Source organism: Pteropus medius, unplaced genomic scaffold, assembly GCF_902729225.1.
Source record: "Pteropus medius unplaced genomic scaffold, Ma_sr-lr_union100, whole genome shotgun sequence".
NCBI lineage: Eukaryota > Metazoa > Chordata > Mammalia > Chiroptera > Pteropodidae > Pteropus > Pteropus medius.
The window spans coordinates 748,308-761,946 of NW_024356335.1; the positions used below are offsets into that span (position 1 = coordinate 748,308).

Here is a 13,639-nt window from a genome sequence, read left to right on the forward strand (position 1 = left end):
AAAGTAAACTTCAAAACCTGGCTGCTAAAAAAAAAAAAATCCCTTCCACAGCCTGTTTACGATGTAATTATTACTACATATCTGTTCGTGATCTGTGACTTTTTTTTAATGCAGGTCGACTATTTAAAATTTATAAAGATTTATGCTCATTTAATTATTGCATGTATAAAATTCACTCCTACACGTTATCTCGACAGAGAAAATGCTGACGAGCAATTACATTGTGATAGTTTTCCAGTAAAAAGAAAATATCTTTACAAAGAATTTGAAGAAATAATGAAAATTAACTTCAACAGGCATGTGAAAGTGGAAAAAATTAATTCTCTACGTTTACATTTCATCGATGTCTTGTAGACACAACGGCCCAAAGGCCACGTGAAAAGAACGATTATTTTTCCTTCTCTTGGGGGTGCATTATTCATTCATTCATTCCATAGATATATATTGAGCATCTACAATATTCTAGGTACAGTGCTAATTATGGAGAATCAGTGATTAAAAAAATACTGATCCCTGCCCTTAGGTAGGAGAGATAATATTAAACAAATATTCACACAATTAATTACACTTACGGTAAGTGATTTCAAAGGAGAGTATATGGAGCCCTGGAGCCAGAGGCCCATGACCCAGCAGCACCCCAGTGCTGGGATCAGGCTGGCCTGACTGTGAACCTTAGTTTTAGCATTTACTGTCTGGGTGACCTCGTGTCTCTGGACTCTACTTCCTCCTCAGAGCTCCCGAGGGATAACAGCCACACCACAAGGCTGCTGCGAAGATCTCATGATGCCACCAATGGTGCCTGGTTGGACCCACAGTGAGTGCTCGCTCCCCTTTCTCTCTCTCTCTCTCACATTAACCCTTCTCTGAAGCTGTCCAGAAGAATATGATCATCCAGTGACAGAATCAAGTTCCATATCCTAAAGTCTTTTTATCCTTTTCTTTGCTTATTCGCTCAAGTTCATTACGTCCCTTCGAGGAGATGAACAATAAATGTTCACAGACATCTCCTCCCATATTACAGGCTCCACTGGAGCACTGGACTCCATTCCCTACGCTGTTTCCTAGCTTCTGAAATACTGGTGTCAGTGGTGCCTGCTAAGAGAATTGTGTGGGCAAATATACACTGCATGAAAAAAAAAAAGTACTGGTCTTCACAGCCAAGCACGTCAGCAAAAACCTAGACAAGACAAGCTATTAAGAAGTAACGTTCCCAAGCCCTCAACCACAACTGAGACCCCAAGAATTCTAGAAAAGCCAAGGGAAGAAGGGAAAGAAAAGTGCCATCGAAAGCAGCATCTCTGTTGCATCGGACATGGAACCTGGAACTTTTCACTTAATACTTCATTAGTCCCTCCCATTTTTCTTTATTAGATAAGAATGAGGAGGCTCAGAACAGACGCGCGCAGCTCAAGGTCCCAGGGTGCTGGAGCCCGGTGCCTGGCTGTCTCCCGAACGCATGTTCTCTCCGTTCCAGCACACTATATCGTATTAACAACCCCACGGTTATTGCTTGTTTCAATTTGCAATGCAGCAATTTAGTCATTTTAAATTAATCCTTGAAAAATCACCAAGAGATTAAAATGCAAATTTCAACATGGCTAGAGCTCAAGAGTGACTCTATGTCAAAAATCACACAAATTGGTCCTACAAAAGTTCAAATTCTCCTTAGAGAAAAAGCTTGCCTGCTTCATTTCACATTTGAGATATGAAAAATCGTTTCTTTTCCTTTTATCTCATCCATATCAAAAGTCGACCACAGGGAGGTGGTGGGAGGTGGGTGGGTATAATGGAAACAAAATGCTCTAGTTCCTTACAAACCTGGGTCACTGCACCCCACTTAGAGCAGACCTTGGGCTAATAACCTCAGGTCTGTCAGCCCTGGGTCTCTATAAGTACAATGGGGCTCACTTCTACCTCTGACAGAGGAGCTAGAAGGATTTAAATGGAACCATGTATGTTAGAAGTCTGGCAGATTGTTTTATTATTCCCGCTTGGAAACAAACAAGGCCAGCCTTTTACTGGTTTACAAAGGAGGATTTAGGGGACAATGGGTCATACACAGGGAATTGGTTCATCAGTGGTAAAACCAGCAAAGAGAATGTAAATTTTTTTAAATGAGGGGGGCAGGGGAGGTGGCAGACAGTGTAGACAGGAACTAGAAGTGAGGCTATGAAGAAGACAGGTTTGTTTGTTTTGTTTTTCTCTAAACTATTTCTAATCTCAGTAATTGTGGTTTTGAAAATTAAGAAATTATCAGAATTTGCAGGTATCTTAAATTTAAATTCTTAAGGCATTCTCGGTCCTTAAAAAAAATTAAAAAGAATCTACCCTAGGCAAAAATTGTAACTACAACATTATTTATAACAGCAGAAGACTGCAAACAATCTATATGTCTATTAGTAGGAGAAGCATAGTTAAAGCACTGTGGAGATTTTCAGTAAAATGTGGGGATTTTCAGTAACATATGATGGATATTTGTCTCTTCTCTCTTTTGATGCCATGCTCATCCCATCCTCCCCAAAATTCATAGTAAGAGAATTTTAAAAAACATAAACCCATAAAATAGGAGAAAAGACAACAATGGAAGAAAGACGTCAAAAGTCTTTGGAAGCCAGAAAGCAGAGGTTACTAAAGAAATGGTTCTCAGCCTGGGTCATATGCCCCCCGGAGACATTTGGTAGTGTTTGGAGACAGTTCTGGTTGTCACAGCTGGAAAAGGGTGTGCTGTCGTCATCTAGTGGGTGGAAGCCAGAGATGCTGCTAAATATCCCACAATGCACAGGACAGTCCCTCAGCACAAAAATGGTCTGGCCCAAGCTGTCGAGAGTGCCGATGGAGGTTGAAAAACTGCAGGAGACTGACTTGGTGGCCCAGAAAAGGCTGAACGCTAAGGCTGGGGCCAGGGGTCAGGGAAGCAAGCGTCAAGTCCAGCTCACACCAAACAACTCCAAAAAGGTTAGGAATTGAAGACACCAGAATCTCTGAAGGCCAGGGGAAGTAGGCCAATAAAAATAAGAGTAATTTGTTCCCAAGATTCTCCTTTCTCAGCTCACACAGCTAGTCAAATGGCCTTCCAGCAACCCTCTAGAAGAATAAATACTTGCTTTCTATAAGAACTGAAACAGAAAGGCTTGGGGTATACCAGGTATAGCTGACAACAGGGGATAAAGCATTAGGTCAAAAAACGGGAGCGGGTGTTAAAAGTATACATGCCAAATGTTGATATACCATAACCTATTTAGCTAACCCACCCCCATTTAGCTTCCAGAACACGGATAATTGATTTTACATTCCCTGGCAAGAGAAAACTGACTAGTCCAAAAAAAAAGATTCCAATACTAATAGTTGAGAGTCTCCTACCCAATCCTCCCCCCTCCCTTGGAACCAGGCCTCTGATCCATCATTTACAATAACAGAACTTCATTGAACTTGATTACTTGACATTTACAATTTGTTTTACAGACAACACTTAACAGAATTTCCTTTCTGTGAATCTATAGTAGTTATGGAGAAATCACCACTTATTCCAGTATTTTTAAAAAGCAATTGAGTATATACCCATGAGAATTGAAAGCAGGGACTTGAATAGGTGTTTGTACACTATTGTTCATGTAGCAATATTCACAATAGCCAAAAGGTAGAAACAACCCACGTGTCCATCGATGGATAAGCAAAATGTAGTATGTGATACACATACAATGTTATGCTATTCAGCCTTATAAAACAGGGAAATTCTGACACATGCTACGGCACGATGAACCACAAAGGCATTATGCAGAGTGAAATGAGCCAGACACGAAAGGACAAATATCGTATGATTCTACCTAAACGAAGTGCCTAGAGCAGTCAAATTCACAGAAAGAACTATGGTTGCCACAGGCTGAGGACAAAGACAGAAATGGGGAATAAAGAGATTGTTTAATGGGTACAGAGTTTGGGCTGGGAAGGATGAAAAAGCACTGGAGGTGGATGTTGTGATGGTCGCACAACAGTGTGAATGTGTTTTACACCAATGAAATACACACTTGAAGAGGATTAAAATGGTAAGTTTTATGTTATATATATTTTGCCACAATTCAAACAAAGTAATCAAGTGCCTAAGTAATGATGATTCTATATTTAGTTCTACATAGTACTATTTATAATCTGAATAAGACATTTTGAAAAATACACCTTATGGCTAGGCTAGATATGTCATTCAGCTTGTCACAGTGCAAACATTAACCTCTGCTCCCTCAGACTCAAGTTCACTGCTCCTATTTGTCTTTAAGAAGTGGGGGTGGGGTCCTCACACTTAGACCCACAAATACTTTATTTCACTCTCTTAAAAGTGAATGTACAAATACTGTAGAAATACAATTCCACTTGAGTAAATCTACCCTAATTTGAAAAAAAAAAAACAACTTTATATGGAAACATTTTATTTACATCAGTAAAAACTGAAAACTGCCTAAATGCACACGAGAGGAAACAGCTAAGTAAACTACATAGAGAATGGAATATTATGCAGCCAACAAAAATGATTCTCATAAATAAAATGGAAAAATGCTTACATAATAGGTGATTTTAATTATGTAAAAATACATTCTAAAAAGATTAGAATGAAGCATCAACATGTTAATAGGTGATTGTCTTTGAGAAATGTGAATAATAATTCCTCCTTGTCTTTATACTTTCAATACTTTTCAAATATTCTCTATTTGTTTTTGCCTTTATAATGCATTTGCGGGGGGGGGGATATAACTTTTTATTTTCTTTTAAAAATAAGTAAAAACAAAAATAAAAATTTAACTTTTTTCTCCCAAATACTCACATTCTCAGGTATGCTGGGAAGTTCTCTGGTATCAGGCACAGTAAAATAAGAATGCTGGAAAAGAAAAGCAAAAGCTATTTATTTTGGCAAAACCATGCAAGAAGCACATTATTCAGCAATCAGGTAAATGATCTGAAGATAATGCTTTACTCAGATGAGGAAACAGTTTCACTTGTAGAAAATGTCCATAAAATATTTTCTTTGGATAATGCTAGATTAAAGCCAGATGCATAAAGTCATCTGGTAAACGGAGTCCTTTTCTATGAAAGATGAACTTCTTTGGGAGATATACATGTACAGCTCTAAGAGGTTAAAGGCTAAATTCCCACACAATGTTTGCAGGTTTCTGAACACGTGAAAGCTACAGGCTTCATAATTTATTGTTCAATGAGGCAAGTGGTCTCTAGGGACCAAATATCACTAGGTTCACTCAGCAATGGTCTTTACCAACCAAATCTGCCATTTCATTTCAGCATCTGAGGTTATATCCATCTACGAGCGGCAGGCAAAATCTGCTCCGCAGGCCCAAGTGATGTTAAGGGCAGCTCCAGCTAAAGGACAGCTGCGCTGAGACCATTACAGATGATTACCAGTTGAGAATTCATCTCTGCTATGCAAGCTCTGCAAATAAGCCTCCTGACTTCCAGTGCAATGTCCAGTGAAGAGAGCACAATCTCCAGCTCAGTGGAATTGAAAACCTGACTTGTTCAAAGAACTTCCAAGCCAGCGTCTCCATGTAACAAGCATGAATTAAATGACAACAGGCTGAACTGATGACACCTCCTCTGTGTTACTAAAGACTCAGAGGACAATGGCTAGCAGGAATGGAAAGAGCCTAGTGCTGGTCAATTAAAGATGGGATTGTGCAAACGCCAGGGAAGGTCACATGCAGAGAAGGTTGGCTTAGTCTTGAGTTCAAACCTGGACCCCCAAGTGACACGTCAGGAAGTCCCCCTGCCCTACCATTCTTGGATAATTGCAAAATTAAGTAGGTCTCTAAGAAAAATGAGTTGTATAGCCTTCCTGAAATGAAAGGCCCAGGGAACAACTGCAATAATGACAATAACAACAATAATAGTGTGAGCTATTTGCCTAATTTTCAACGGATACTTATTGAATACCTGTTACATTGAAGGTTTAAGGCAAGATCTTCTATAAATATTATCTCTAATTTCTATAACACATTTTAAGGTAGATATTACCTCCACATTACAAATGAGTAAATTAAGGCTTAGAGAAGTAAAGTAACTTGTTAAGGTCACAGTTAGCAGGTGACAGAACTGGGGCTGAAATCGGGTTTGGATAATTAGAGCTATGCTCTTTCCATTATAACAGACTGTGTTTTTTTTTCTGTGCTTTTGATGTGCAAATTATAGCTAAAGCCACTTGAATTAAAATAATACACTAACAAGTAAAAAATAAAATTATTAACAGATAACTTAAAAAAAAAAAAAAGACCTCTGTAATGCACTGTTCCAAAATCTGTGTGCCTGTGCTAAAATATTACCTACGAAGTATTATAATAGAGATTACATTGCATGGAAACTAGTTAACAATATGGATTAAAGTAGTAGAAATATAAGGTTAAATCTGACGCCACATTTGCCAACTTCCATTCCAAATGGTGAGAAGGGAGGCCCAGGAAATGTTCGGTGTTGAATGTCCCCATGGTGAAGGAGTCACAAAGTGATGGTTGGCACAGTGCGAGGGAAAGAACAGGACCACAGAGTTGACCACTTTATAGCTGCATGATTTCAGGCAACTTCACTTAATGGCTCAGAACCTCAGTTTTTGAACTTGTAAATGGGAATCGTAATGTCTACTTCAGAACTGTTGGGAAGAATGTTATATATGTTAAGTGCCTAGCATTCCATAAATGGTATTTTAATAGAAAATTATTATTGCTCTTGACTGCTAGTTTACATTTCTGTTTTTCTCAATCACCTACATCGGACACATGAAAACATTCTCTTGTGACTAAAGACAAGAAAAATCCAAGACTGTCATTTTCTCAACATTTCAGGCTTTGTAATCTAGATGAGACTAGCACTTCAAAATCAGAAATGCCACATGGAGAGAGGAATCTCTTGTGAACGGGAAAGAAAAAAGATCTGCCTTTACAGATGCAATGGATTGTAAATAGTGAGCCAACGCAATTCCAAAACCAAGTCGTCCCCAAGCTGTCCTTTGAGATTCTGTCTTGCTCCATCGCCCATGAAATGCCGGGACCAGAGGAGGTCAGAAGCATTCCTAGAAACCACTGGCACGAAACAGCCATACCCTCCCTGCAGTGCCTCCTGCCCCTGTGATGGCTTGTCCTTGAGGCCTGGCAGCTAGGCAGGGGAAGGAGTGGCCCTTCCTCCCAGCAGCCGGTGACCCAGCCAAGCGACGCCACAGCTACCTGTCGGATGTCATTACAGACTGAGCTGGTGAGATCGAGCTGCTTAGGAAAAGGGACAGAGGCAAAGGCAGGGCTGCCGAGCTATACGGCAAAGACTAGGGCAGATTTAAAGCTCATTTTTTCATCTTCCAAACAGTCTCCCTTAAGCGACTTTCTGTAACAAGGTTCCTTCCCTTCCTGTGCTCTATTCAAATGAACAAGAACCTCTACAAGTTCCTTTTTCTTTCCTTCTTTCCTCCCTTCCTCTCAACACTCATGGCCCAGTAGAAAGAACGCTGGCTTGGAAGTTAGCCCTGGGTTTGAAAACCCCAACCTTCCTACTCATTAACCACATAACCCTGGTCGGGCAAGTACCTGTTCCTCTCTAAGCCTCACCTATGAAGGAGAGCACTAACATCTATCTGTAGTTGTTTTGAACATCAGAAATGCGCACTTGGCAAAAATCAGGAACTTAGTAAATAGTAGAACTATTATTAGTTTATCAGCAATATTGCTTTCAATTTGATTATCATGAAAAAAAATTGTAAGATATGTTCGTTTTCTTTAAGAAGGCAAATACCAAGATAATAACTACTAAACACCAAGACTACACCTGATTCTAATGAAGTTGAAAGACAAAACTTTTTAAACATTCAGAGCCCGCAACATAAGGGTCTGTGCAATCAACAGCTGGCTAAAGGGTGTCCATCTGAGAATACGATGAAGGTGGTGACAAGGGTCTGACCTAGGAAATTAGAGAATTCCAAGAACTGAAATACTGAACCACACACATCACTCTGATCAGTGGCAAAATCACGACCAGGACTGGAATCTCTCAATTTGCAGTTTGGAGGATTTTCCACCTTACCACACTACAGAACATGTAGCATGTATAGAAAACAGTCCGAGGGCCTATGCTAGGCACGCTCCCGCCCTGTCCCGGTGGGGGAGGCAGGAAAACGATGGTTCCAGCGTGGGGTGACTAAGTACTGCTAAGTGCACAAGACGGTTGGGCCAAAGAAAAAAACCCTAGCTAAGCCTTGGTGGGTGTCAGGGGAGGATTTCTCATAATTAGAATCTGAGTTCTGAAGGATGAATGTGGGGCACCCTGGTAGAAAGGGGAGAGGTGGTGTTGAAGGCTCAGGGGTGGCAAGATGGGCTCCGGCCAATGGGCATGCACAGAAATGCTGAGGGGCAAAGCGTGAGGCGGGGGCCCCAGGACAGGAGCTGAGGAGACAGGTAGGGGAAAGTCGTCCAACTCTAAGCCCAGCATCTGCCATCCAGGAGATGCTAGTGGTGACAGCAAGAAAGAAAGGAGCTTGGGGACATTTGAGACCCATTGCTCATGGAATCCCAGAGAAAGGAAGAAATGCAGTTCCCTGGCCTGCCTAGAGCCCAGAGGTCTCAGAGCACTTGGCGGTAGGGGTGGAGGAGGTGCAGATGACAAAAGACGACCGCTCACTCCTTCTTGCTGTTAACAGAGGCATCGTTTCCCAGTGACTGCTAACATTCTGCCCCGACTTACCACGCTGAGATGAACAGACATTCCTGGGTCAGGGATGGGAAGTCTGTGCAGGGTGTCGAGAAGCTCATTCCACTGACTTTCCTGAAAGAAATAACAGGCCTGAGTAACAAAAGCAAGGCTGAGCCCTTAGTCAGAAACCTGCAGGGAGGTCTAGGCACATAGTGAGCTGGGGGCGCCCATGACTGAGGGGCTAGGGAGGTGCTGGCTCCAGCATAGAAACAGGTTTCATATTTAAGTAGAGTTAGACAAAAGACACTGCTTATGGCTTAATATGAGAGCCAAATAGATCCTCCCACACCAAGTATGACATTTTCCACACAGTGAGACACCTACCATGACCGCCTTTTATGGATCACATACCATAAGCTCCCAGTGAATCTATCCTCTCGGCTCCATAGCAACAACTTTTAAATGAAAACAATCCTAGCTTACGGGGCGGGGGTGGTGGGGAGAAATAACGATGACACTATAGGTCTCGTCTTCATCATCATTACCTTCCATTAATTTTATTGAGTGTTCACTGGATACAAACGGCAGCCTCCAATTATGGAAAGTTAAAAATGAACTACGTACAACAACATGCAATACAGGATGGTGGCTGTGCATTTTAATTAGTGAGACGGAATGCAAAGCAATACAAATTATTCCACTGAAAACAGATTCACCTTTAAAACGCTCAGAACACTGTTTACAGAATTCTTCCCAAACCATTTCTCCCACCCTGTGGAATTCTCTATATTAATATAGTAATGAAACATAACATTTGTGTCCATTTGCTATCTGCTTGTTCCTCACAACCACCCCACTTTACAGATTGAAAACTGAGGCTCTCAAGGGTGAAGCAACTGGCTCAAATCAGTCAGTTAGCAAGCTGCTCAGCCAGGAACAGGTTTTCTGTGTTCAAGCCCAGAGCCCTCCACATTGCTGGACAGCTGTTTCTGATAGTGAATTTAAAGTAGAAGAAAAGACGATGAGCCCAGATTAAAAGCCTGTTTCAATATGAACTCCGATAAATTACTCAAGTTTCTCGCAGAGGAGAGAAATGTATGTGTGCATGCACACAAGTGTTTAATTTTGCTCTGAAACAATCTCAAATTTACAGAATAATTGCAAGACAGCACAAAAGTCTTTTTTATTTTCTGAACTATTTGAGAGTAAGTTGCTAACATTATACCCTATCATCCATAAATATAAAGGACACTGCCCTATATAACTACCATGAATCCTCAAGATCAAGAATTTAACACATTACCATCTAAACCGCAGATCCCATCAAGTTTTGTCAACTGTGCAAAGAATGTCCTTGATAGCAAAATAATCCTGTTCAGAATCACAAATTGCCTTTAGTTATGAGTCTCTAGTCTTCATCAGTCTGGAACAGTTCCTGTCTTTCCTAGATTTGTATGAACTTGAGAGTGAGACCAGCCATTTTATAGAATAACTCTCTATTGTCTGATGTTTTCTACTGACTCAGATTCCAATACATTCTGTTACTGATGATGTTCATTTTGATTAATTCATCTGATGTCTCTACTGTGAGGCTACTCATTTACCCTTTGTGTTTAGTAAGCATTTTATAGAGCAATACTTTATATGAATATCCCATTCCTCAACAAACTTCTCATTTATCTATTTACTTATTTATATTAGTATGGACACATTGTTTCCTGGTTTGTTCAATAGGTGATGATCCTTTGCTATTGTTATTTGTTTTGATGCTCAAAGTGTCCCAGATATGACTAGTGGGGATCCCTTGTCTCTTCGAGCTCACTTTTGTGTCTTTCTGATGTGTCTCCATCATGTTTGGAGCACATCCTTACTTTTGGCACAAAAAGATATTCCAGGCTTATCTTATACTTTCCCTGCCCCAGCCCTGGAATTAGACATTTTTTCAGGGAACCCTGGCTTCTTTTAGTGGAAAATGTTACAGAGAAACCAAGATTTGGGCACTAGGAATGTTCCCTGCGACCTGAGTATTGCTGACCCTACTTTTTCAGTGGATAGAGCCAGGGAATACATCACACACACACGGACCCACTACACACACCTACAGCTCTATTTCTATATCTGTCACATATTGAAAGCCATGGGTTCATAGCAACGGCTCTAATTCTAATCCATCATAGGAATCATTCTACTTTCCTCTCTTTACATATTTATAACTGTATTCCACAAAAGTGAAAAATCTTGCCCCTATTTTATTAATATACTTACTTTGTATGAAATCAATTTTTTTTTAATCAATGCCCCATCTCCTTATCCACCTAGATGCCCTCCTTGATATTGACATCCAGTGCTAGGCCACCACCATCCACCCACTCCAGGCTCAAACACCCCAGTGCTGGGCCACTGGTGTGGTCCCCCTTCCCACATGGATCCCTGTAGATCCCACTAGAATTCTGACATCCAGTGCCCAGCCACTGTCAACCACTGTCCCGCGTAAACAACCTCCTCATCCATCAGCTCCGAAACCCTCAGCCGGGCTGCTCTCTGGCTCAGATGCCCTCCCCACCCCTGCCATCCATACCACAGGGATGCCCTTGCCCTATTCAGGGTCTGATAACCATGCTGGGTCGATGACCCAGAAAGACACCCTCATCATGTCGCTTAGGCTCTGACACACCATGTTAAGCCATCATGGTCACCACCCCGCCACCATTTGAAGCCTACCATGCTCAACCTTCACGAAGTCTTTTGGACTTGGGGAAGGAGTTCTGTGTTTTTAATAAAAGTTCTTTCGTCCTGTTCTTATCTGATGACCTTGCAATTTAGCCAGCTGTAGGTGGACTCCTGATCATCTATGTCATAATTCCTTTAACCAGATGAAATTTAATAAAAAGAGTCTTGGATATGGGAGAAATACACTCCACCAAAACATGTCACTGATCTCGGTCTCCAACACTTCGACAGGCAGGGTCCTTGCTGGGGCCATGGCCCAGGGGACTGGTGCACCAGTTTTACAAGGTAATAACCCAGTCTCCTCTGTGTGTGGGTTGTACCTATCTGTATCACAAGACATGCTTTTAAAAGTCTACTACGTTTTGGTAGAACTCTAGTGGGATCTAGAGGGATCCACGTGGGAAAGGGGGCAGCACCAGTGGCCCAGCACTGGAGCATGAATATAGAAGAAAAAAAATACATGAGTCAATCTCCAATTCTAAGACTGTGTAGAGCTTACATGTTATACAATTCTATTTCTTAAAGATAGCTTTCAAATTTGAGTGAAAACCTGAATGTCTGACTAAAGTGAACCGTGAATTAGAAATCAATGAACAGACCCAAGGTGGCCTCCGAACTCATTCATCAAAGAGTGAATCACTTCTTTTATGAAAGAATTCCCTGATACCTAAGCATCCTTTCAGAGTGAGCGTAGTGATCCAGGGAGCCATTCCTATTAGCTATTCCTTCCCTATATCGTGACCTCTGAAATACATTTGCCAGTGAGTAAATCTAACTTGAAGGAAAGATTTACTTGTTATACACACAATTTCCACCTTTTCTCCAAAACAGCATTTCCCAAAGTGTGTTCCAGGAAACACTGGTATTTCAAAATAGTAATATCAGTCATGGAGTAAAAAAGGGTCTGGGGCCAAATCAGATGGGAAGCTCTGAGTAACACAGATTTCTCCACTGCAGGACTTCTCAGAGTCTACACTGCATGAATCTTTAGGAGACAAAAATGAAACACAGCGTTCCCTCTCCTCGACCCCAGTATTACTGAACTATGGTATTACTTGGATGGAGCATTTCTCAGAACTACTGTTCTATAGAATATATGAGGAAAAAGATTTCTCTAACATATAATAATAATGTATCGCTTTAATTAAAAAACTTAGGCTATTTATGAAAAGGAAAATAGAAGTTAGATATATGGACAAATATTCAACTCACAAATAATCGAAGAAATGCAATCAAAACAATGAGACTTGTTCACTTGTCAAATAAACAATGGATTCAATAAATAATACTGGCGAGAGTATGGAGCCCCGAGCAAGTAAAGGGCATCTTTTAAGAAAACAGTACAATTCTTTTGGAAAGCAGTTTGGCAAATGTTCTAAAAATGTTTATGTCCACTGACCTTATGATGGCCCATCTGAGATTCTACTCTTAAGGAAATGATCCAAAATGAAGAAAATGCTTTATGCTCAAAGATACTAATGTCTGTAATTGTAATATTGAGGAAAAAAATCCCAAATAATAAAAACTCCCAACAACAAGGAAATGTTTCAGTAAATCAAGGTACATGATATAATGCTATGCGGCCATGAAAAATATTTATGTTTTTACCAGTGTTGGGGAAATGCTTTGGTAATTATGGTACCTGATGAAAACAGGGTAAAAATGTGGGCTACAAAGTCTAAATACATCTCCCGTTACCCGTGATATCCACAGAAGACATTTTAGCATACCATTTCTTCCCAAAATACAGTAAGACATAGCTGCACTAAATCTTAAAGTAATTCTCAGACCCTTAAAAAAAAATACTGTAAAAGCACAACAAAGCCTTATTGAATTGGGAACTCAGGACAGCTGGCCAGGCCACTTACCAGTTAAGTGTTTTACTCACAAATCTCAGCTTTGCAGCATGACATGAGCAAGTCAAACCTGTGTCTCAGCAAAATTATAATTTAATACATGTTATGATCTTTCGGGGCTGCTCGGGACAATTAGATATTGTGAGTATTAACTCTGTGAATGCCGAGGGTCTGTTTCTTTTTTTACTTAACTCAAAAAATAAAAGAAGAAAACGCTAGCCACACTTATTTTAGGGGAGTATGGGAGTAGGAGGACATGTAGGAGTGGTTTCCTCTTCCTTCCTACTATTTTCTGAATTTCCCAAACTTTCTATAATGGTCATGCATTACATTTTTGGTAAATGTTTTGGTGAAATGTAAGGCATGGTATTACTTTTATAATTATA

The 13,639-nt window shown here is 40.5% G+C and overlaps 1 protein-coding gene across 27 annotated transcripts in view; it reads right to left on the bottom strand.

The window, feature by feature from the left end:
• The window catches only part of DENND1A (DENN domain containing 1A), a 459,444-nt gene that overhangs the window by 236,858 nt on the left and 208,947 nt on the right, over window positions 1-13,639 (bottom strand). For all 27 annotated transcript variants that reach the window (XM_039861385.1, XM_039861390.1, XM_039861381.1 and 24 more), the window contains 2 exons: window positions 8,719-8,799; window positions 4,814-4,867 (listed from right to left, as the gene is read on the bottom strand). In XM_039861385.1, the coding sequence (XP_039717319.1) occupies window positions 4,814-4,867; window positions 8,719-8,799 (135 nt within the window). The remainder of the gene's footprint in view (window positions 1-4,813; window positions 4,868-8,718; window positions 8,800-13,639) is intronic.